Genomic DNA, 22,528 nt, shown 5'->3' with positions numbered 1-22,528 from the left:
GGTAGAGAGAGAGAGAATCCCAAGCAGGCTCCACACTGTCATTGCAGAGCCCGATGTGGGGCTCGATCTCACGAACCGTGAAATTATGACCTGAGCCGAAATCAAGAGCTGGATGCTTAACCGACTGAGCCACCCGGGCGCCACTGAAAAATCTTATTTTAAAAGCTAATTCAGGAGCTAAGAGGACACACGGAAACAGTAAGTAATTGGTACGTGCTGGTGCTTTCTGAGCAAAGGGGCGCACAGGCATGCACACGCGTGCTCAGAGATTTTCCGGACGGACTGTTTCTGTGGTTATCCCCTGCCTTTCTTGCACCACCATTATTTTCTTCCTCTAGGGAGAGGATCATCTGAATCCTAACTGGATCGTCTGGATGCCAACGTGCTCTATGTCCCAGAAGAAAATATAAACACGAGCTGCCATCAGCTGGGCCTCTCTCTGGCTCAGATGACCACAGTCAGCACTCCAACCTGGCCTCCCACCCTTGTCCCGCCCCCTTGTGACAGAGTCCCAGAGCAGACTTGGTGAAAATATAAATCCCAGCTCAGAATTCCCCAATAGCTACTCACTGCCCTGGGGGCCAAAAGCCAACTTTGTACCACGAGCCAAAGGTACGCTGAGCCCCGGCCTGTCGATCTCTAGCTGTCTTCTCTGGCCACTGCTCCCGTCCCTCTGCCTCTCACACGCATCCCACACTCACCTCCACCTCAGAGCTCCCCTGCCCAGAGCACATGCCCAACCTTCTCCACCACTCCCTCTCTCTGTGTCTCAGGTGTCTGCTCCAAAGCTGTCACTGCAGAAGGACCTTCCCCACCCGCCCCGTTCTAACAGGGCCCTTGCGTCCTTTCTCTCCCACCCCCAGCCTAGATTCCTCTGATGATCTACTTCCCCTTGTCCCTGCTTTATACCAGGTCATTACACACATCTACTGGTTTACATGTTATCTTCCCCATTAGACGGCACGCTCCAGGGAGCAGAGAAAGAACGTACCTGCGGCTGGAGGGCAGCGGGCAGGGGAGGCGGAGGGAGACGGCTGGTCACAGAAGACCCCATAGGAGACATGGATGTCTCTCCTAATGACGGGCAATTTTTTTCAAATTGTTTAATGCTTATTTTTTGAGAGAGAGAGACAGAGCATGAGTGGGAGAGGGGCAGAGAGAGAGGGAGACACAGAATTCGAAGCAGGCTCCAGGCTCCGAGCTGTCGGCACAGAGCCCGACGTGGGGCTCGAACTCACGAACCGTGAGATCATGACCTGAGCCGAAGTTGGGTGCTCAACCGACTGAGCCCCCCAGGTGCCCCTGACGGACGCTTCATACTCAAAGCCGAGGAGCAGAGGCCGTTAAGGCAAGTGAAAATAGAATCGGCCAATCTTACCGACACGATAGGACATACCCTTTTCCTGATCGGAGAGGCCGTTGGTGAAGACGGGAGGGTCAGACGCCGGGGGCCGGGAGGGGCCGGGGCTGGAGCTCCAGGACAGCAGGCTCCCCCTCGCACTGCTGTTACTGCTCCCGAGTCGAAGGAGCCAGTGATCGGAGAAGGAGGAGCTGGTGGAACCTGCGGGACGCAGAGAGGGAAGGCTGGACCCAGCCCCACCCCGTCGGGGGTCCCCAAAGGAGCTTCTGGAAGCCAGAGGGAAGGCTGGACCCAGCCCCACCCCGTCGGGGGTCCCCAAAGGAGCTTCTGGAAGCCAGAGGGAAGCCTGGACCCAGCCCCACCCCGTCGGGGGTCCCCAAAGGAGCTTCTGGAAGCCAGAGGGAAGCCTGGACCCAGCCCCACCCCGTCGGGGGTCCCCAAAGGAGCTTCTGGAAGCCAGAGGGAAGGCTGGACCCAGCCCCACCCCGTCGGGGGTCCCCAAAGGAGCTTCTGGAAGCCAGAGGGAAGGCTGGACCCAGCCCCACCCCGTCAGGGGTCCCCAAAGGAGCTTCTGGAAGCCAGAGGGAAGCCTGGACCCAGCCCCACCCCGTCAGGGGTCCCCAAAGGAGCTTCTGGAAGCCAGAGGGAAGGCTGGACCCAGCCCCACCCCATCAGGGGTCCCCAAAGGAGCTTCTGGAAGCCAGAGGGAAGGCTGGACCCAGCCCCACCCCGTCAGGGGTCCCCAAAGGAGCTTCTGGAAGCCAGAGGGAAGGCTGGACCCAGCCCCACCCCGTCGGGGGTCCCCAAAGGAGCTTCTGGAAGCCAGAGGGAAGCCTGGACCCAGCCCCACCCCGTCGGGGGTCCCCAAAGGAGCTTCTGGAAGCCAGAGGGAAGGCTGGACCCAGCCCCACCCCATCGGGGGTCCCCAAAGGAGCTTCTGGAAGCCAGGCTCCCACCCCCCCGAGCCCCGGGATGGTACAACCCAAGCAGAATCACACAAGCCAAAGTCATGACCAGAGGAGAAACCCGCTATGGATTAGCCACGTGACCAAGCTGAAAATTTAAGGAAAGGCATTTGGGCACAGAAAGGTCAGCGTGTTGATGAGTTCTGAAATGCTTTTCCTGGGGTGCCTGGGGGGCTCAGTCCGTGGGGCGGCCAACTCTTGGTTTCAGCTCAGGTCATGATCTCACAGAGCATCTGGCTCTGCATTGACAGTGCAGAGCCTGCTAGGGACTCTCTCTCTCTCTCTCTCCGCCCTTCATTTCCCAAAAAATAAAATAAAAAAATAAAATAAAAATAAAAATAAAAATAAAAACTTAAAAAAAAAGTTTTTCCTGACATTACTTGCCATCATCTCTAGTTTTCTCAACAGGCTAGGTTTTCCACTCGTTCTATCTTCTTTAAGAGAAAGGCAGGCAAGGCGCCTGGGGGGGCTCAGTCAGTTAAGTGGCCGACTTCGGTCGAGATCAGGTCATGATCTCACGGTCCGTGAGTTTGAGCCCCGCGTCGGGCTCTGTGCGGACAGCTCAGAGCCTGGATCCTATTTCGGATTCTGTGTCTCCCTCTCTCTGACCCTCCCCCGTTCATGCTCTGTCTCTCTCTGTCTCAAAAATAAATAAATGTTAAAAAAAATTTTAAAAAAAGAGAAAGGCAGGCTTCGCATTAGGGTTGATTTAGACCTCCTGGGGCATTTTGGTTTAATTTGCCTGCCTTCCAATCATTATTAGGAAGAACATAGAGGCAATTAAAACGAACAAACAAAAAAAGCTCTCCCATCCCAAAGATAAGGATAGGATTGCAGAGTGAAACAAATCACATAAAAAGGTCAACTTTGATCCTTTTTAAAAATTTCCTGCAGACTTCCAAGTCTGAGGTTGTTTACTAGATGTGTCTCTGGAGGGGGTTAAGCAGCTACCTTTCCCGCTGAGACCCGGAGTCCCTAATAACCGCCCCGCCCTTTCTAATAGGACGGACACAGGAATATGTCGCACAAGCTTAATTATAAAGGCTGGCTCGATACGAGGGAGCCTGGAAACCTGAAATCCCAAAACCACCAAGAGTCACCTGCTGCGAAGTTATTATTCGTATTCTTTTCCCCTTCTTGGGTTTTACCGTGTGCATTGCACATCCCTACCAATGGGAACCCACGTCTCCAAGCAGCAGTCAGATCTCCCCCTTCCAGGCCCGTGCCTACCTCTCCTGGTCCTTGATGTGTGACAGGGAACCTCCCCAGTGCCCCTCTCCTTGCGGGGGGACAGCACGTACCTCTCATGGAACCGCTGGCTGACCAGGGGGGGATGCTGTTCCGTTTCTGATAAAACAGGATGTAAGCCCCTCGCGTGCTGACCTCATCTTCCGGGAGTGGTTCCACTGTGCTGTCATCAAAACTGTACCACTGTCCGTCCAGAGAGTTCCGGCAGTAGGCTGCAAAAGTCCAAAACCCCCGTGCCAGTTATCGCAGCCCCTTCAAAACAGAAAGGCGTCTCTCGCCAGCACAGCTGAAAAACGGATGTGTTTGTAACAGAGTGAGAAAGATCGGTCCGTTTCGGGCCAGAAGTGAGTTTTGTGGAATCAGAAAGGTCAATCAGTTACACACCCAGCTGCTGACCGATAAAAAGCGTGCCGTTACTTTGAGTCTGAATCCTTACATTAGAACCCCTGCTCGGGCAAAAGCTCCGGTAACAGGGAGCCCCGAATTATTTAGCCAGACGATAATGTTCCCATTCGCCCTGCTCCTTGAGAAGTTTCGAGATGCACATCTCTGATTCAGCAGGCCACTGAAAACAATGCTTTTGGGATTATGGTATGTTTCTTTCCTGCCTAAGAACTAAAGCAAAACATTTAGGAAAATGTCCATAAGTAAGATTCTTACCACCTTTGAAACAATTGTGACAAAACATTCTTTTCCTTTCCCTCCACGTCTCAGTGAAAGGTACCATCACCCAAGAATACAGGGTCCGCCCACTTTTCTGTAATGAGCCACACAGCAAATAGCTTAGGCTTTACAGATCACATATGGCCAGTATATATGTATATACACATGCATATATAATATATATATAACACACACATATATATACATGTATATATATATATATATATATATACACACATGTATACATATATACACATATATATTTTTTACCACTTTTTGAAATGTAAAAATAATATTTTATATATATTTTTATACATACATATATATAACACACACACACATATATATATATATTATATATATATATATATAGAATATATATATATAGCTTAGGCTTTACAGATCACATATGGCCAGTCTCTGTGTGCATATATATATATATATATACATATACACACACATATAATATATACACATACACACATATATATACACATATATTTTACCACTTTTTGAAATGTAAAAATCATATTTTATATATATTTTTATATATACATATATATATAATATATATACACATATATATAATATATATATTATATATATATATTACATATATGTATAGCTTAGGCTTTACAGATCACATATGGCCAGTCTCTGTGTGCATATATATATATATATATATATATATATATACACACACATATATAATATATATACACACACACACATATATATATATACACATATATATACTTTACCACTTTTTGAAATGTAAAAATCATATTTTAACTCGCAGGCTATACAAAATCAGGTACTGGACTGGATTTGGCCGGTAGGCCATCATTAGCTGAGCCCTGCACCAACCCAAACCAGGCACCTAGGGGCTCATCTTTGCCCTCCCCTTCCCTTCCACCCCACGCCCAGTCCAAAAGCCAATCTTGTGATTCGACTTCCAAAACGCATCTCGAATACCCCAACTGTCACCTCCTGAGTCCCCCGAGTCCCGGCCAACACCATCTCTGATTTGAGCCCCAGAAATTCCTAACCGGAACTCCCAACTTCTACTCTACCTGTTTTCCACAGAGCAGAGCTACACCCTCAATTTGCGAACTAGATTATGTCTTTATTATTCTTTTGCCTAAAACCTTGTAATGGCTTCCCGTTACGCTTTGGAAAAAATGCAAACTCTCGTCCACGGCCTACATGTAGTGCCCACCTCTCCGGCCTCATTTGTGTTACTTACCCCTGGGTCGCTACACTTCAGCCATGATGGGCTTTCATCAGTTCTTAAACACACCAAACTCTGCCTCAGGGCCTTTGCACATGCTAGTAGCCCATAATGGTCTTCCTCCCATTAGCCCATTATTCACACAGCTCGTTCCTTTAGCTCTTGGAGAGCAGGCGCTATCCTCAGAGGGGCCTTACCTCTATCACAGAAACAATCAATCAAACCCTTTCGTAATGCCAGGCACTGAATGCCTGTTCACTGTCTGTGTCTGAAATTTGACTTAAGAAAGAATGAGTGATGGTCCCAGATTTTCCACCCAGCCCGGTGCTTTCCAAATCGAAGGTGCCTTGGAACCTTAGAAACAGGGCACCTCCCAAGAACGAAAATGAAACATCGTAAAGCATCTTCTCCCGTGACACAGTCTGTTGTTCTCGAATAGCACAGGCCATGGTGCCTGATCGTGAACTAGTCACCCAGCCGTCTGTCTCTGTCTTTGCTGCTGTCCACCCCTCTCAAGCTCCTCTGAGGGAGGGCAGTTAAACGTACGCCCCAGAAATAAAAAACACCAGACCTGATAAGTAAGACACCGTGCGTAGAACCACAGATGAGGATTAACGCGCCTCTCTCGGGTTCCAACGGTGACCCTCCTATATTTGCTGGGGCCAAACGCTCAGGGTGCAGCTAAGCTGATGTTCCAACCACCATCCCAACCCAACGTTACGGCTTGGACCTGGTCCCCTGCTCTCTGGCAGGTGCCTGATGTGCGGCGGCCGAGGGGTCTGCGTATGCCCAGTGCCGGAGTAAGCTCGGCCTCGCGGGGGCACCTCTTCCCGGGGCATCCTGGAGCTCGGGCCGCAGTCACGGACACGTGACCACGACCGCCACGAACCGGGAGGCGAGGCTCACCTGTGTAATGCCCACCTTGCAGACCGCCGTGGTGGTTGCAGACGGCATACAAGTCGTACAGGAAGTCCCACGGGCAGCTGGCGGGCAGGCAGGCCGGCTGCTCCCAGGAAGGCCGGGGGCCTGTCGCGGGCTTGGGGCCCGCGTTTCTCTGGGCCACGTGGGGGGCCATGTTGAGGCCGGAGAGCGGAAACTTCACCAGCGTGGACAGCTTGTTTCTCCTCTCGCCCACCTGACAGAACCTTTTCAGGTGGATGATGAGGATGTCAGGCAGGGTCCAGAGACTCAGCTTCACCGTGCCCTGCTGGAGGGCCTTGCAGTGTGGACACTTCCACGCATCGTCCTGAGCCAGCTGGAAAGGAAACCACCGGGACCGTGAGGCGCCCCGCTCCGCCGCACCGCGGCCACCCGCCCCCTCCCCAGCCCCGGGCGTGCACCCTCCCTCCGGGAGACACCTGCTCCTCCTTGGTGTAGAACTGAAAGCACTCGTCCAGGGTGCAGCTGGGTTGCTGGTGCGCCTCCTGCTGCCGCCACACGCTCTCCGCGTCCTGGACCCGCTCCTCCTGGGGGCTCCCGAACAGGCTGCCGGGAGAGGAAGCCGACGGCATTGGGGCTTCTCACCTGTCGCTACTCACGGCACCCACCGGGTGAGGCCAAGCCGCCCCAGCTGGCGCTCACTCTCTTTGACGGGAATTCCCGGTGTCTCCCGTACCAGCTCCAGGAGGGACCCAGCGCTGGGCTGCTTGTCTGTCTCCCCCTCCAGCGCAGGGCCTGGCCCCTCGGAGGAGGCGAATAAAACCCGCCGGACTGAACGGTGTCCCTTTCGCAACGTAGGCCACGCGCACTCGGTATTACAGGAACGGCCAAGGTTCGTGACCGAAGAGCACGGGCTTGAACCGGACACCCTGGGTTCCAATGCCGGCTCTGCCATGGGCACGAGCTGTGTGGACACCGAGCGACTGGTCACCCTCTCTGGGCCTCCGTCGCCGCATCCGGAAACTGGACGGTGGTGGCACCGACCTCGCAGGGGGCGAGAATGATGAAATAAACCGCATCCACGTGAAGCGGCCAGAGCAATGGCCGGCACTGGTACCACTCGGAACGCCACCCACCACAGTGATCATCACTCTTACTGTCACTGTTTAAATGCACGCAATTGTTGGGGCGCCTGGGGGGCTCAGTCGGTTGAGCGTCCGACTTCGGCTCAGGTCACGATCTCAACATTTGTGAGTTTGAGCCCCGTGTCGGGCTCTGGGCTGACAGTTCAGAGCCTGGAGCCTTCTTCAGATTCTCTCTCTCTCTCTCTCTCTCTCTCTCTCTCTCTCTGCCCCTCCCCCACTCACACTCTTGTGTCTCTCACTTAAAAATAAAAAATAAATAAACATTAAAAAAATTGTTTTTAAAAAGAAAAGATAGGGGCGCCTGGGGGGCTCAGTCGGTTGAGCGTCCGACCTCGGCTCAGGTCACGATCTCGCGGTTTGTGAGTTCGAGACCCGCGTCGGGCTCTGTGCTGACAGCTCAGAGCCCAGAGCCTGCTTCGGATTCTGTGTCTCCCTCTCTCTCTGCCCCTCCCCCACTCACACTCTGTCTCTGTCTCTCTCTCTCTCTCTCTCAAAAGTAAATAAACATTAAAAAAATTAAAAACTAAAATAAAAAATAAAAAAATTTCTAAAAAACAAACAAAAACACATGTCCTAGAAGCTCCTGGTTGCCCCACAATTTTTGTTTTCCTCTCTTTCCTCAATAAAAAAGTGATGTATGAACCTTCTGGTAAGTGCCCTTTAAGAAAAGGGAGCATCTCTTGGTCCTCTCCCTTCTCCTTCCTGCTAACTGGCATGCAGACTTATAGGATACACCTGGAATAGTCCTCTTGGACCACAAGGTTCACTTGACCAACACAGGGCATGCTCAAAAAAACAGAAACTTAGGGGGCACCTGGGTGGCTCAGTCAGTTAAGCACCCAGCTACGGCTCAGGTCACGATCTCACAGTTCGTGAGTTGGAGCCCTGCGTCGGGCTCTGTGCTGATAACTCAGAGCCTGGAGCCTGTTTCGGATTCTGTGTCTCCCTCTCCCTCTGCCCCTCCCCTGCTTGTGCTCTCAATCTCTCTCTCTCTCTCTCTCTCTGTCTCAAAAATAAATAAACATTAAAAAAAAATTTTTTTTTAATGCACACAATTCTCATTAGCGTTTCTCAGAGGCCTAGATCACGTGGCATTAAGGAGGCGTGTGCACTGCCTTCAGTCACATTGGGGGGAACCGGGCACAGGCAGACTTATGTGTACAGGCAGGCCTTTCTCTCCCCCCGCTGGGGCCCAGTGCTGTTGAACTCACCGCCCCTTGGCATCACTATCCCACTCCACGGCCAGTTTGACGTGCGGGGGGCCTCCTGGCCTCCTGGGGTGCAGAGCCCTGAGGAGAGAACGGGGAGCCCATCAGAAAGCACGGGGCCTCCTTCCCACACCTCTGCCTCCAACCCCAGGCAGGACCCGCTGTTCCAAACAGAAGCAGCAAAACTGAGGGTAACCGAGGCTGGGAATCTGGGGAGTTGGGTCTGCTGAAGACTTCCTCCGGAACCCACCACCCCTGACCGTTCTCCACTGGCTCCCTTGTGAGCAAGGACACAGATCCACTCTCCCACTGAAGCCTCAGCCATCTTCTCGGTGTCTAGAGGGCAGTGCCACCTGGGTGTCCTATGTGACGCCCCAATTCCAACAACGTCTCCTACGGGCCTCTAACTTTGCTTCTACCGCAATGTGGAACAGGCACCTCTCGTCCGCGTCCACAGCCTCAAAGATGCAGAAACGCTCAGGGTAAACCACCCCGTAAGCTCTTCCCAGCTGCTTGGGCTCAGCCCGTGTCAGACGAGTCAAGGAGCGAGCGGAGAGGGCGAAGCTTTGTCCCGAAATCCACAAGACACAGACGAGTGACGACAACGTCTGTCTGTACCCGAGCGTTTAGAATGTATCACGAGAGGGGCGCCTGGGGGGCTCCGTCGGTTAAGCGTCCGACTTCGGCTCAGCTCACGATCTCATGGTTCGTGAGTTCGAGCCCCGTATCGGGCTCTGTGCTGACGGCTCGGAGCCCGGAGCCTGCTTCGGGTTCTGTGTCTCCCTCTCCGTCTACCCCTCCTCCACTCGTATTCTGTCTCTCTCTCTCTCTCAAAATAAGTAAATAGTAAAAAATAAGTAAATAATGTATCACGAGAAAAAAGTGGGGGTGTCACATGCGTCCCTAACTGTCACCAGGAAGATTCTAAAACAGGCTTTGAGCTCACAGAAGGTACAAAATCCTGTAGGTGAGCACTGCCAGGTCTGGGCTGGAATTGCGTTAACAGTGTGCTGAGCAAGAGGGGGTGGGGGGAGCACGGAACGAGGTGTGTCTGGGGCGAGCCCTCCCAGTTCAGCGAGCCCTGCTGACGGGAGACAATGACATTCCATTCTGGGGAAACAGTCGACAGGATATGCTCTCATCTGAGCCACATCCTCGACTCAGCCTCACAGATAAGCCCAACGTACTGAGCTCCCTCTGCCTCAACCCTCAGTCTACTTTTCGGTTGGCGTCTACATTGGGAGAGCAGAAAGAGCTGGTAGCTTCAGGCCCTAATTCTGTCCTACAAAACCCCTGGGGGCGCGAAAAAGGGAGAGGTATGGGCCTAGCAACGTGGAGTTTGCCCCTCGCGTGGAAACATCGTTCAGGAGACAGCACGATCTCCCCTCCTGATCCCGGCCTTGACTCAAAGGAAAGAGGGCAGCACTCGGGGTTTATGGAGGGAGGGTGAGATTCCAAGCATCACACGGACACGATCCCTACCCTCTACCCTCTCTGACGGAGCTCAGCGTCTAACGGGAGAGACGCGCATAAGCGATGGCTGCGAGTGCCCAGAGATTCCCTGCATAGGATGAGCAGGAGACAGCCAGGCGAGTGGAGAGTGGTGGGGAGAACGGCCCTGCAGGCAGAGGGCTGGGCGGGAGCAGAGGGCAGGGCTTGCGCTGGAATGACCTCAGCCCGGTGAGGGGCAGGCCACACAGGGAGATAGGGGCGGGTGGCGAGCTCTGCCACCGGAAGCGTGGACCGTATGCCCGTGGGCCATCGGAGGGTTTCAGACAGACAGGGAGGGAAGGGCCCCTGGTCTGGAGGCTCCCGGGGCATCGAGCCAAGAGGCTCCATGGGCCCAAACCCAGGGGTTGGCGGTGAACGTGGACACAGGGAGCAGAGCTGAGTAGCTGCCAGGGTTCAGAACAAGAAGGCTTGAGGACGGGCTGAGGGTGAGGGAAAATGAGGAAGGGGACTCAAGAATGGCTCTCAGGTTTCCAGCTTGGGTCCCTCAGTAGACACATGGCCACCATTTTGACACAGGAGCAGGAGGAGGAAAGGCTTGAGCAGGAAGAGTTCCGAGCAGCAAACGTTTGGATGGCACATCTGAGAGACGGTTAAGCAGGACACGATGGGGGGGGGGGGGGGGGGCTGTATCTCAGGGATAAATTTAGGCTGGAGATACGGGTCTCTAATGGGGGAGAGGCAAATAGGCCTTTAATTTTTTAATTTTTAAAAAAAATTTTTTTTAAAGTTTATTTCTGAGAGAGAGACAGAGCGTGAGTGGGGGAGGAGCAGAGAGAGAGGGAGACACAATCTGAAACAGACTCCAGGCTCTGAGCTGTCAGCATAGAGCCCAACGTGGGGCTCGAACCCACAGACCAGGAGATCATGACCTGAGCCAAAGCTGGATGCTCAACTGGCTGAGCCACCCAGGCACCCCTTTAATTTTTTTTTTAAGGTTTATTCATTTTTCAGAGAGAGAGAGACACAGAGCATGAGCGGGGTGGGACAGAGAGAGAGAGAGAGAGAGAGAGAGAGAGAGATTCTGAAACAGACTCCAGGCTCCAAGCTATCAGCCCAGAGCCCAACGCGGGACTCAAAATCACAGACCGGGAGATCATGACCTGAGCCGAAGTCGGACGCTTAACCGACTGAGCCATCCAGGCACCCCAGGCCTTTATTTACTTATTTTTTTTAACGTTTATTTTTGACAGAGCGTGAGTGGGGGGCAGAGAGAGAGGGAGACACAGCATCTGAAACAGGCTCCAGGCTCTGAGCTATCAGCACGGAGCCCAATGTGGGGGCTCGAACCCACGAACCGCGAGATCATAACCTGGGTCAGAGTCAAATGCTTAACCGAATGAGCCACCCCAGGCGCCCCTAGGCCTTTCGTGTTTTAAAAAAATATTACATGGGGCACCTGGATGGCTCAGTTAAGTGTCCGACTCTTGATTTCTGCTCAGGTCTATGATTGATTAATCATCGGCTCTTGGGGACTGAATTCCATCTCCAGCCCCTCTTGGCTCCCCGGAGGTCTGGGGATGGGACTGGTAGTTCCAACCTTTAATCACATGACTGGCTGTCCTGGCAACCAGGCCCCATCCTTAGGTTCTTTCCAGAAGACACCTCAATCATATAAACTCAGGTGTGGTTGAAAGGGGCCGTTACCACCAAAAGCATTCCAAGGGTCTTCTGCGCTCTGTGTCGCGAGACCCAATACTATTTCTTAATGGAAACCACAATATCACGTCTACGTTATAGATTCGTTCAGCTTTTGCGGACCGAGCCAGGAAGTTAAAGATGGGATGGACCACATTGTGTCTGTGGGAAAAGGAGCAAACGCGTTAGAAAAGTCGTAGAGTGAAACCGCCTCTCCGGTATCACGGTGCCCGTGGGTGCTGCCTGGCACGGCCGTGGGGGTGGGCACACCGGCTTTATGCCTCAGTCGCAGCCAGAGTGTTCTTTGGTTCGAGCAGAATTCTCCTCTACCCCAGAGGGACATCCAGGCTCAATTCAGAAGCATGACCTAACTGAAAGCATTTGGGTTTCTCGCTCAGGCGGAAATGGGTTCCAATTCAGGCTCGGCCATTAGCTCCACACATAGGAGCGAGTCAACTAATCCCTGGGAACCTCGGTGACCCCTCATCTTCAAAGTGGCCATCACAGCCCTTCTCGAGACCTATGGGTTGAAGACACAGAATGTGTCTAAGGGCCTAACACGAGTGGCCGGGACTGGAAGGCAAGTTATCAAGAGCAGCTAAGATTACAACCAATTTACTAACCCAGAACCTCAAAGAAGTCCAGTCAAATACAATTGCACTCATTCTCTCACCAAATCTGGAACAGTCCTCTTACCTGTCAACTGCCCAGTGACTGAGGGGATGGCTGTCCTGGGGGGATAAGTAGCTGCAGGCCAGAGAAAGCCCCACCACCCGGATGGAGAACAGAGACCCCGGGTTCTGCTGAGACAAAAACACAGCCACCGGCTCATCGTCACGTTGATTTCGCTGAGACTCTCAGGTGCAAATAAATTACTCAAAGACCGTAACCCTTTTTGTTTATAGTCTATGTTGAGTATTCCCTTAAAAATTAGTATTCAAGGGGTGCCTGGGTGGCTCAGCCGGTTAAGCATCCGACTCTTGATTTCAGCTCAGGTCATGATCTCACGGCCGTGGGATCAAGCCCCATGTCAGGCTCTGCGCTGAGTGTGGAGTCTGCTTGGGATTCTCTCCCTCCCTCTGTGTCCGCCCGTCCCGGACTCACAAGCACACACACTCTCTCTCTCAAAATAAATAAACATTAAAAAAAAATTAGTATTCAAAACCTAGAGATACAAAGGTCTTTGTTTTTTCCAGAAGATACACACTGTACCTTTTAACGTGGTGATCTAACACCATGTAATACATTAAATCTTCCAAAACCATGAACAGTGTTTTATTTATTAGTTTTTAACGTTTATTCATTTTTGAGAGAGAGTGACAGAGTGTGAGCAGGGGAGGGACACAGAATCCCAAGCAGGCTCCAGGCTCCGAGCTGTCAGCACAGAGCCCGACGCGGGGCTCGAACTCACGGACGGTGAGATCAGGACCTGTGCTAAAGTCGGACGCCCAACCGACGGAGACACCCAGGTGCCCCAGTTAGCATCCATTGTACATAGGAAATGCTTAGTGAGTATTTACACACTTCAAAACAAGCCACATAGGGAAACACTACATCTGTTTTTATTCTAAGGTGCGTGGGTGTTTTTTTCCATATTCTAACATTTCTGAAATTGAAGGCAGTCTTAAACATTCACAAAACACAACATTATTCACAAAAGTCAAAAGGTGAAAACAACCCAAGCGTCCATCAACAGATGAGTGCATAAACACCCTATAGTCTATACACGCAATGGAATATTACTCAGCCTTAAAAAGGAAGGAAATCTTGACATCTGTTGCAGCATGTGTGGACCTTGGAAAGGCTCTAAGCCAGACATAGAAGGACAAATACTGCATGATTCTGCTTTATGAGATAGGCAGAGTAGGCAAATTCATAGGGACAGAAAGCAGGGTGGAAGTTGCCAGGGGCGAAGGGCTGGGGGCTTGGGGAGTCATTACATGGGCACAGAGTTTTTGTAGGGATGATGAAAATTTGGGGTAAGGATAATGGTGATGGTCTTACAACATCATGAATATAACGAATGTACGTTCATGAATGGTTAAAATGTTCTGTATATTTTACCACTAAAAATAATCAACGGGGGTGGGTGGTGGTACCTGAGTGGCTCAGTCTGTTGAGCACCTGACTTTGGTTCAGGTCATGATCTCGCAGTTTGTATGTTCGAGCCCCTCATCGGGCTCTGTGCTGACAGCTTGGAGCCTGGAGCCTGCTTTGGATTCTGTGTCTCCCTCCCTCTCTCTCTCTCTCTGCCCCTCCCTACTCATGGTCTGTCTCTCTCTCTCAAAAATAAACATTAAAAACAAATTAAAAACAAAATCTATGGAGTATCCAAGTAAAGCAAATACAGTTCTTAAAATGGTCACAGATGACCTCAGCTGTAACTAGAAAAACAAAGAAATTTCCCTCCCGACAAATTCATTCTGTCCACCAGATCGGTTATTTCTGTAAGACATTCTCCTGTCCTTCATTCGTAGCTAGGGAAATTCATTTCAGAACCCTCATTATTTCCTTTTTTTTTTAGTTTTCTTTTTAAAGTTTATTTTATCTATTTTTTGACAGAGAGAGCACATGGGAGGGGCAGGGAGAGAGAGGGGGGGAGAGACAGGGAGAGAGACACCCAAGCAGGCTCTGCACTGTCACCTCGGAGCCTGATGCAGGGTTCGAACCAACAAACCGTGAGATCACGACCTGAGCCTCAATCAAGAGTCGGACGCTCAACCGACCGAGCCACCCAGGCGCCCCGAACCTTCACTACTTTTAATCTCTTTGGCTCAAGGTTAAGAATTCTCAATGTGTTCTTTTCAAATGATCACCATCCCGAGCCAGCATTTAATATGGTGCTGAAACGTGGTCAAACGGATGGGCTCTCCTTAGGAGCCTCACAACCATTCAGAACACATCATTCCTACAGAAAATCGGGCCCATCCACACATGTACCAATGAGTCTGTAAAAAAGCATCCATAGTGCGAGGCTGCCTCTATTAGCATTTTGCTGACCCCACTGATTGCCCCAGGGGCTTCTGAAAACTAACTGGCCGGAGAGGTGCGGAAGCAAAGTGCGGGTATGACCAGGTGGAGAAGGAAGACAGCAGAGTTCACCCGTCACATAAACGTGGTCTCACACTTGCAAAAATATTACAAGAGATTCTGACCTACTTAGAGAGAAGTTAGAATCTCTAATTTGGGCACCACGGCAGATCTGCTGGGCAGTCTGTAGAGCAAAAAAAAACAAAAACAAAAACAAAAAAATCCTTTAAGAGATAAAGGCGGGTATGGATGCAGAGAAGGTCTTGGACAAAGTGTTATTTCACGTAAATCCTGAATTAAATGTACAGTCTTCCCTGAGCAGGAAGGAGCACGGATTATGAAGTCCTGACATACAGAACAGTCAGAGGGAATTGACATTCTGAGGCTCCCGACCTGTCCCTCAAAATTTTGACATTGTCTGTTGCAAGCAGCCATCGGAATATTGTCTGATACTCTAGGGGCTAAAAGGAATGGTTTCAGCACATATCGTTTTTATTTGGAAACTACCAATCTGAGAATAAATGAATGAGCAGGGCCAAAAGGGGTTTTGCCTTTGAGTTTGTTATTTAAAAAAAAATTTTTTTAATGTTTATTTTTGTGAGAGAGACAGAGAGAGACAGAGCATGAGCAGAGGAGGGTCAGAGAGAGAGAGGGAGACACAGAATCCAAAGCAGGCTCCGGGCTCCGAGCTGTCAGCACAGAGCCTGATGCAGGGCTCGAACCCATGAACTGTGAGATAGTGACCTGAGCCGAAGTCGGATGCTCAACCGACTGAGCCACCTAGGCGCCCCTGAACGCTCTCATTAACAGCAAATTCTGGTCTGTCCCGAGCTACTCCTAGATGCCTACCCCCGTCTCTAGCCACCACAACACATGCACACACACTGACCTGCAGGGGGGCCTCACTCTTCATGAGATAGCGGACCTTACTGAGAATGCATTGTTGGAGCTGGACCCAGGAAATGGCTCTGTCTTCCCGTATCAGGAAAGGTGGCCCAAACCTGAAAAATCCAAGGTCATCGGGTTATCTCAGCAAAGGAAAAACCAACAATACTCGACAATGATGAACGTTTGCTCTGCTCAAGACCACCGCTCCACTGGGTAAGAGTTAAGCACCCAGCATAATACAAAACTGCCCGTCCGAGAACCGTCGCTGCGGATGGACGCACGTGACTGATTGTTTCTTTGGGATAACATTCCAGAAGCGGATATGCAAGACCAAAGCTATTCATACCCAAGCTGCTCTCCACAAAAGCCACACCATCCACACCACACCATGGGCCCCATTCCCTTGACACTGGCCCAGGATGAGTATTGTCAGGTTTTAAAAGTCCTTTGCCAACCTGAAAGGTGAACAGCATCTTTCTATTGCAATTAGAACTTCTTCTGCTACTAACAAAGCAGACTATTTTCATCTGTGCTTGTGTTTCTTCCGTGAGCTAACATTAATCTCTGTGCCTCGTTTTACTAAGAGTATTTCCCTCGCTAATTTCAGAGCTAGGTTTTACACGATGGATTATGAGCCCTTCACCTGTCATCTGATGTAAATATTTTCCTCTTGTTTGTGCTTAAAATGTTAAATGCATCTAAAATGTTAGCCGTTTTCTTTATAGCCTCCTGCCTTAGGTGTTAAAATAGTCCCCCACCCAAAGATATACATATTTCCCGACATGACTTTCAAGTTATTTTATGGATTCCTTTTCTACAATTAGTTCTTCAATTAATCTAGAACATATACATGCAAATCTATGGTGGGAGTAAAAAAATTGATTATATCAAATAAAAAGAAATAAATTTGCCCCCCCTTACATATTGAATAATTCATTCATTAATAATATGAAATATACCATCTTTATCATATAATACTTAATTACACTTTGGCCTATTCTGTTACAATGATTTCAATGTATATTCTTCTGTCTATACTACAATTTTTTGGCTTCAAGAAATTTTTTTTTTTTTTACTTATAGCCTATATCATAATTAAAAAAATTTCTTTTAAACATTTATTCATTTTTTGAGAAGCAGAGAGAGACAGAGCATGAGCAGGGAGGGGGCAGAGAGGGAGACACAGAATCTGAAGCAGGCTCCAGGCTCCGAGCTGTCACCACAGAGCCCCATGTGGGACTTGAACTCATGAACTGCGAGATCATGACCTGAACCGAAGTCAGACACTTAACCAACTGAGCCACCCAGGCACCCCGCTATTGTCTTTTCTTTTTTTCTTTCTTTTTTTCTTTAAATTTTTTTTAAGGTTAATTCATTTCTCAGAGACAGAGCATGAGTGGGGGAGGGGCAGAGAGAGAGGGAGACACAGAATCGGAAGCAGGATCCAGGCTCTGAGCTGTCAGCACAGAGCCCGACACGGGCCTTGGACTCACGAACTGCAAGATCACGACCTGAGCCGAAGTCAGACACTCAACCGACTGAGCCACCACCCAAGCACAACCTATATCGTAATTTTTAGTAATTAAAACTTTGTTCTGTTTTTTTTTTTTTAATGTTTTTTGTATTTTTGAGAGACAGAAAGATCATGGGAAGGGGAGAGGCAGAGAGAGAGGGAGACACAGAATTGGAAGCAGGCTCCAGGCTCTGAGCTGTCAGCATGGAGCCCGACGCGGGGCTCAAATCCACGAAGTACGAGACCATGACCTGAAGTTGGACGCCTAACTGACTGAGCCACCAGGAGCCCCTCGTTCGCCATCTGCTTAAGGCGGTTACTGATGATCCTCATGATAAGAAAGTACTTTACTCCCAGTTGATTAACCTTGAGAATGGATGTTTGATTTTATTAAATTCAAATTACTCTAGACAGAATTCCAAGTCCATGCCTATACATCCCAGGCATCACATAAAAAGAAGATGGAATGAAACATACCTGCTGGCCTGCTGTCCGGACCCCGCCAAGTTACAGAGGAGGATCAGCACCTTGTTCTCACTCTGGACAGGCGGGGGTAACCGTTGACCCCCGTGGGCTGCCAAGCGCGGGGAGATGGAAAGACCAGGTGGGTGAGCTAAAGAGAGAGAATTACGGTGCATTCTTAAAGAATTCGCTGGGGCACAGCCCCGGCTTCTCCTGCCCCTCTTCTCTTTTGAGCATCTATCAACCACCCCTGGGAGACTCCAGAGCACTTTAAGGAAAGAAATATTAAGATATGTGACCCCTGTGCCATCTGATACCTGGTATACAAAGGTCATATATGTGGTAGTGAATTTGCCATTGTGTTCAGCCCGTAATATTAAAACGTGGGCAGGGATTTTAGTGAACACTTCCCAAAACCAATCTGAAAAATACCCCAAAATGATTCGGGCTGCTTTTATGTCTTGATCAGAGAGCCATGAGTTGGCTCTGGCTTTCTCAGCCAACAAAAGAAGAACACATAGAAGGTAAGAATTTTCACCCTTGAGGATGTGGAAGAGTTAGACAATCTTCAATTTCCACTCCGGTCTGAAAATTTGACTTTCATAGCACAGGTGTGTTACCTTTGACTGAACCTGACATGAAGGCCTTTTCATTGAACTATAACATAATCAGGGCCGGTCAATGCCCTGTTCCAGATTCCAGGCACAGGGGTTCCCTGTTGACTCAGAGAAACCAGACACCTGGTTCCCATGGCCTGCCACCTAGGCTGGCTGAGGTTATGACCAAGGGCACAGGATTCACTTGGGCTATAGGGCAACGCTGGCCCAGGCTCCTCCAAATACAGGCCTTCTTGACTAGCTAATTGGGCCAGAATGTATAATGAACTGCCACGGAAGACTGTCGGATACTGACCTTCTAGGCCAGTGCAAAGTTCAGGAAAAGCAAGCATCAGGAAGTGGGGTTGTTAACAAACGTCATTTAATAACCTTTCTGGCCATCTACTGCTCCAATCTGTAACCATTTTACTTCAAGCAAACACAGGCCTTGAACTACAAGAGTCCTAAAGACAAAGATCACCCTGGCACCTATTCTGAATAGTGATTCTCAAAGGGTGGTCCCAAGACCAGCAGGAGCAGCACCCCTGGGAACCCGTCAGACATGCAAGTTCTCGGGTCCTACCCCAGACCTACTCAACCAGAAACTGTGTGTATAGGACTCACACCTCTGCCTCAACAAGCTTTCCATGTGACTCTGATACTCATCAAGGTTTTGAGAACCCCTGAGTGATTAGATAATTCTTGATAATCAACCATCTGTACAGCAAATATCAGAGAAAATAAGCCTGACAGGTCCAAATTCAAAAAGTAAACGTCCTATGCCTTAGCATGCAAGGAGTACACTCTCAAATGTATAACTCATAATATCCAAATACGGTTACGCAAAGCAACATCGTACCTGAGAGCATCTCCTGGCCAGGTGGTGGAGGGGCGTGGAAGGCATATACATTATCTCCCTCTGCAATGGTATTCAGGTCCTCTTCATCAAAGAAAGACCGCTGGAATCCACTGGGACACAGTTCAACCAAGATCACCTGGAATAAGGAAGATAATTTTCCCTCTTGATTTCTCAAAGGAAACTTAAGCAAGAAATCTAAAAGCCACTGATGGTCTCAAACATCTCTTTTACCCTTTTAGGTGAAAAACATTACTTATTTTTCATAATAAAACAGAATAGGTATAACAATTAGATTGGCCACAGATACCCCAATGGCAACAATCTCTTCCCTCAAACTGCTGAGGGAAGAGATGGGGGAAGAAAATTGGAGAGGGGGGGGATTTGTTTTTAAATTTTATACCCAGTTAAACTATCATGCAGGCAATGACAATACAATAAAGCTCTCTTCAGATGAAACGTTAAGAGTGTTTACTGTTAACAGATCTCCAGTGAAATAACTTCTAAATAGTTTTGCCAACTTTTTTCACATCATGGTAAATGTGGAGTTTACTTTGATGGAACACCGGGATAAGCAGAAGTTGGTCTTGTAGCAAAGAAAAGGGGTGACTACCTTGAGGGTCCTGTCACCTCGAGGGCTGAAGGAATCAACATCTCAACACATCTAACCCATTCAAGGCACACTAGCTACAAAATTCTCTTGTAAGAGATGCATTTCAGGGTTAAAACAAACAAACAAACAAACAGAATCCAGAAAAAAAACTTGAGTTTTAAGAAGAAATGATGACCCAAAGAAAAGGGTAGACGTTAGTAAATGTAAACATGTGCTGACTACATAAATCCACAATAATAACTAGTACCATTACTACACCTGGAGAAAGGGGAGGAGAGATTAAAATACCGGACAATTGGGGGCGCCTGGGTGGCTCAGTCAGTTGAGCACTGGACTCTTGATATCAGGACTCTTGATGATCTCAGGTCAGGGGATCAAGCCCCACATTGGGCTCCATGCTGAGTGCAGAGACTGCTTGGGATTCTCTCTCCCTCTCTCTCTGGCCCTCCCCCGCTCATGCACTTATGTTCTCTTTCTCTCTCAAAATAAATAAATAAACATTGAAAAAAATACTGGACAATAATATCCACAGTAATAAAACGGCAGAAGGGAGATTGAAGCACGCCAAGATCCTTGTGCTGTTTGGGAAGATTAACATAAGACTTTGCTAGTTATGCATGTTGGCGTTTTAAGGACAACCACTAAAGAAGCATAGAAATAGCATATATATGTTCCAAAGCAGAAGAGCTGGAATAAAAATTGCTCAATAGAAAAGAAGCAGTAAAGGAGAGGGAAACAAAGAGAAAGCAGAATAAACAGAAAGCATAAAAAGAGAATACAAATAAATCCAAGTATATCCATGATCATAGATAATGTAAGGGGAATAAACCCGCCAGTTAAAATAAAGCAGAGTTGAAGTTCCAATCAAAATGCTTGCCTGTGCACTTAGGAATCCCAAGTGATTCCTACCTCCCTAAGCACCACACTTCTCAAATTTCTGACAATTATTTTACTCTTTGAATTGTGTAAACTCCACCTCACAGACATCCCCCTTTGGGTATTTTTTCCCCCTGTGGTTCTTCTCCCAAGACTGTCACCCCCTGTCCTATTTTCTCTTTCTCTCTCAATATATCCCCAAAGAGCACTTTGACTTCACCAAGCAAGATACACGCTTTTCCCCCACGTGATACCCCGGTAAAAACGCTGATAAGATCAGAGGCACTGATTGGGTGGGGGCAGGAAGGAGCCCACAGAGTGAGTAATCTTGGAGGTTACATGGATGGATGTGCACAGAACTCAACAAACCACACCCTCAAGGTGCACATCCTTTACAGCATGTTATTCCTAAACAGAAAGGCTAAACATTAAAAATTTTTTTTTGTTTATTTATTTTTGACAGGGAGAGAGAGAGAGACAGAGCATGAGCGGGGGAAGAGGCAGAGAGAGAGGGAGACACAGAATCTGAAACAGGCTCCTAGCTGTCAGCACAGAGCCCAACGCGGGGCTCGAGCTCACGGACCGCGAGATCGTGACCTGAGCCGAAGTCGGATGCTCAACCGACTGAGCCACCCAGGTGCCCCAACACTTTTTTTTTTTTTTAATTTGAAAAAAAAAAAAATGCTGCGAGGTCGTCGGGGGGGGGGGGGGATGTAAAATTTGCATTTTACAGTTAAAGACCCAGAGGACCGGTTGCTTACTTTGTCCAAGGTCAGAAAAGTAGAGATTGACTGAATCCTAGGAAGGACCCTATTCCAAACCCTTCCCATTATGCCACATGGCTGTTGACCACCGTCACCTCCACCCTGCCCTCTCACTGGGGTCCCTGTTGCGAGTTCTGCCCTCAAAGTCACAGTAAATCCGACCTCCTTACCAAGACCCCTTTAAAAAAAAAAAAGGCAGTGCACAGCCCTCCCAGTCTCCCCTAAACCTCCTCTCTCACACATCCTCAGTAGCTGCTTGTTTGTCACTTATTGCCCCTTCAGTGTCCTGGTTCCTATTCTCAGGAGCGGAAGTACACAGCTCGGAACGTGAAGTCAAACCACCTGCGTGCAAATCCTGGGTCAGCTGCTTACCAGCTGTGTGACCTCGGGCGGGTCACTTAACCTCTCAGGGCCCCCTCTCGGCTCACCGGTAGGAGGAGGAGAACTGTGGTACTGACTTCGCAAGGTGGTGAAAATGAAAGCGGCTACGAATGAAGTTCATAAAATGGCGCCCAGCACTTGGGAAACACCACGGAGGGGTTGCTGGCGTCGCAATGGCTAGGGTCGCAATTATGACGATTTTGCTCATCCTTTTCTGGCAATTCTGAGTAAACGCAGGGAGAGGTCAAGGCTCGGTCATCCCAGACAGACACCAGGGACTGTCACCAATCAAACAGAAACTCACGAGTCACCAGGGAGTCACCTGGGAACCAGAAATTAGCCTAAACAGCCCTGGTCAGCGGGCCCAGTTAGCATTCCAGTCATTCGGTGACCGGGCCCCCCGTGCAATTCCGTCACACCTCATCCGCAGGGACGCCGCCTTCCTCTGCGACCATCTTCCTCAGGGATGCCACTGTGCTGAGGATTGGCACGGCCAGGCCAACCCGCAGGAACCGCTGGCTCTTCGAGGGGAAGACCAACGTGACGCTCAAGAATCTGGAAAACACGAAGGTGTCCACATCCTTACAGGATGGACGTGAACTGGCAACACCACTGACACTGGGTCAAAGTCCAACACTTAGGCTAATCTCTGCTTCAGGGTCAAGCCAACTGTACTTTAGGTATACTGTCACCAGGTGGCGGC

At 49.4% G+C, this 22,528-nt stretch overlaps 1 protein-coding gene across 4 annotated transcripts in view; it reads right to left on the bottom strand.

Annotated features, from left to right (window-relative positions):
• Positions 1 to 22,528, bottom strand: part of USP43 (ubiquitin specific peptidase 43) — a 62,655-nt gene that overhangs the window by 14,478 nt on the left and 25,649 nt on the right. Inside the window, exons 5-14 of one of the 4 annotated variants that reach the window (XM_078437752.2) lie at positions 22,245 to 22,380; positions 19,195 to 19,330; positions 17,755 to 17,890; positions 15,766 to 15,877; positions 12,543 to 12,649; positions 8,703 to 8,780; positions 6,826 to 6,952; positions 6,374 to 6,722; positions 3,627 to 3,785; positions 1,397 to 1,561 (exon numbers count right to left, since the gene is read on the bottom strand). In XM_078437752.2, coding sequence (XP_078293878.1) covers positions 1,397 to 1,561; positions 3,627 to 3,785; positions 6,374 to 6,722; positions 6,826 to 6,952; positions 8,703 to 8,780; positions 12,543 to 12,649; positions 15,766 to 15,877; positions 17,755 to 17,890; positions 19,195 to 19,330; positions 22,245 to 22,380 — 1,505 coding nt within the window. The remainder of the gene's footprint in view (positions 1 to 1,396; positions 1,562 to 3,626; positions 3,786 to 6,373; positions 6,723 to 6,825; positions 6,953 to 8,702; positions 8,781 to 12,542; positions 12,650 to 15,765; positions 15,878 to 17,754; positions 17,891 to 19,194; positions 19,331 to 22,244; positions 22,381 to 22,528) is intronic. The other 3 variants (XM_078437754.2, XM_078437753.2, XM_078437755.2) reach the window with 3 other exon arrangements.

Source organism: Panthera onca, chromosome E1, assembly GCF_046562875.1.
Source record: "Panthera onca isolate mPanOnc1 chromosome E1, mPanOnc1 haplotype 2, whole genome shotgun sequence".
NCBI classification, from domain to species: domain Eukaryota; kingdom Metazoa; phylum Chordata; class Mammalia; order Carnivora; family Felidae; genus Panthera; species Panthera onca.
The sequence above is the reverse complement of the archived record's forward strand: the minus strand, read 5'-3'. Positions and strand labels throughout refer to the sequence as shown.